Source organism: Propithecus coquereli, unplaced genomic scaffold, assembly GCF_000956105.1.
Source record: "Propithecus coquereli isolate 6110/MARCELLA unplaced genomic scaffold, Pcoq_1.0 Scaffold85, whole genome shotgun sequence".
NCBI lineage: Eukaryota > Metazoa > Chordata > Mammalia > Primates > Indriidae > Propithecus > Propithecus coquereli.
In genome coordinates, this window is record NW_012154729.1 from 5,276,002 (window position 1) to 5,277,437 (window position 1,436).

The 1,436-nt window shown below is 36.4% G+C and overlaps 1 protein-coding gene across 1 annotated transcript in view; it reads left to right on the forward strand.

The window, feature by feature from the left end:
- FGD6 (FYVE, RhoGEF and PH domain containing 6) overlaps positions 1 to 387 on the forward strand; it is a 153,448-nt gene extending 153,061 nt beyond the window's left edge. The window contains exon 17 of the mRNA XM_012663990.1: positions 230 to 387. Coding sequence (XP_012519444.1) covers positions 230 to 387 — 158 coding nt within the window. The remainder of the gene's footprint in view (positions 1 to 229) is intronic.
- Positions 388 to 1,436: the final 1,049 nt, after the last annotated feature.

Consider the following 1,436-nt stretch of genomic DNA (forward strand, 5'->3'; position numbering starts at 1 on the left):
ACAGTGAGACTCTGTCTCAAAAAAAAAAAAAAATTCCAAAAGTATAAAATCATAGATAGGGAAAGCCTTCCTCCCACTCACCTCCCAGCCATCCATCTTTTCCTGGGAGCCATCAGTTTCTTGAGTGTCCTTCCATGGATATTTTATGCAACAACGTTTATTGATTTGAATTACATTGAATTGCAGAGTGCTCACCGTTGGCTACATAAGTGTACCTGATTTGTTTTAGATCACCAGCACTCCCCTAAGATTGGATCTCCTGGAAATCACAAATCTCCTTCGAGTGCCTTATCTTCAGTCTTACATAGTATTCCATCAGGGAGGAAACAGAAAAAAATCCCAGCTGCTCTCAAAGAAGTAAGTGTTCCCATTAAACTTGCAATATGATAGAAGCTGAATTATTCATATGCATATAATACATTGTTTTTCTTTCATAGAGGAAGATGTCATTCCCACTGCTATTAAGTCATGAATTTTAATACTGATGATGGATGTGCCTGATGACTCACAATCTTGCTTGGTCTCCCTTCTGACCCGAGCCATTTAGAAAATGGCTATTGAAAGGTTTAGTGAACATTTAATGGCAATGATAGAAAGTAAAAGATAAGTTGGGCACACATGAATTTTTAAAATTACTTTGAGGAGGCCCCTTACCACAGGCAAGAAGTCCACAGAATATTTTGGGCATTTTGTTAGCATTTACTGATCTGCATAGTTTATTTGTAGGCATTGGTTAGTTATATGAGGGCTGTCTGGAAAGTATCCAGCCGTGTAATATGTTCTCATTATATTAACAATAGCTGGATACTTTCTGGACAGACCTCGAATACAGCTGATGTCACTGATAGTAGGTTATTTTTCCTTTAAACTTAAAGAAAATTTTAAACAGTTGTAATAGCCTTCATGCTTAGACCTGCTAATGGTGTAATCCACAGGCATTGTTAATATCCTATCCCAGTTCCTCAAATTTAAGTGTTAGTCAGCAAGCATCAAAGAGCAGATAGCATGGCCATTCTGGCCACTGCATTATGATTAGTTAATTAATTAGTTCACCTGTGCTAGTTTTATGGCCAACAGAGTAAGGTTTTAAAGTTGGTTCTCTTGGTTAGTTACTATGGAGATGTTCTCTCATGCAAAGTGGAAGCAAACAACTCTAAATATTTGACCAAGATCACATTTCTTACATAAAGTTAAGAGTATATTCCCAATGAAATAGTATGAAGTGATTAATAGCCAATCTCATGAAATAATAAGAATAGGACTGAAAGTTCTAATTGACGAGTTTTATATGAAACGTTAAGCCAATTTAGTCTCTGCTCTGAACTGTCTCTTCCATCCCTCAATTCTAGAGTCTTAAGTCTGCATTCATAACTTTCAGGTTCTTAATCAACTGAATTGGTTCTCAGTTTTCTATACTTTTTTACCACTTTACACCA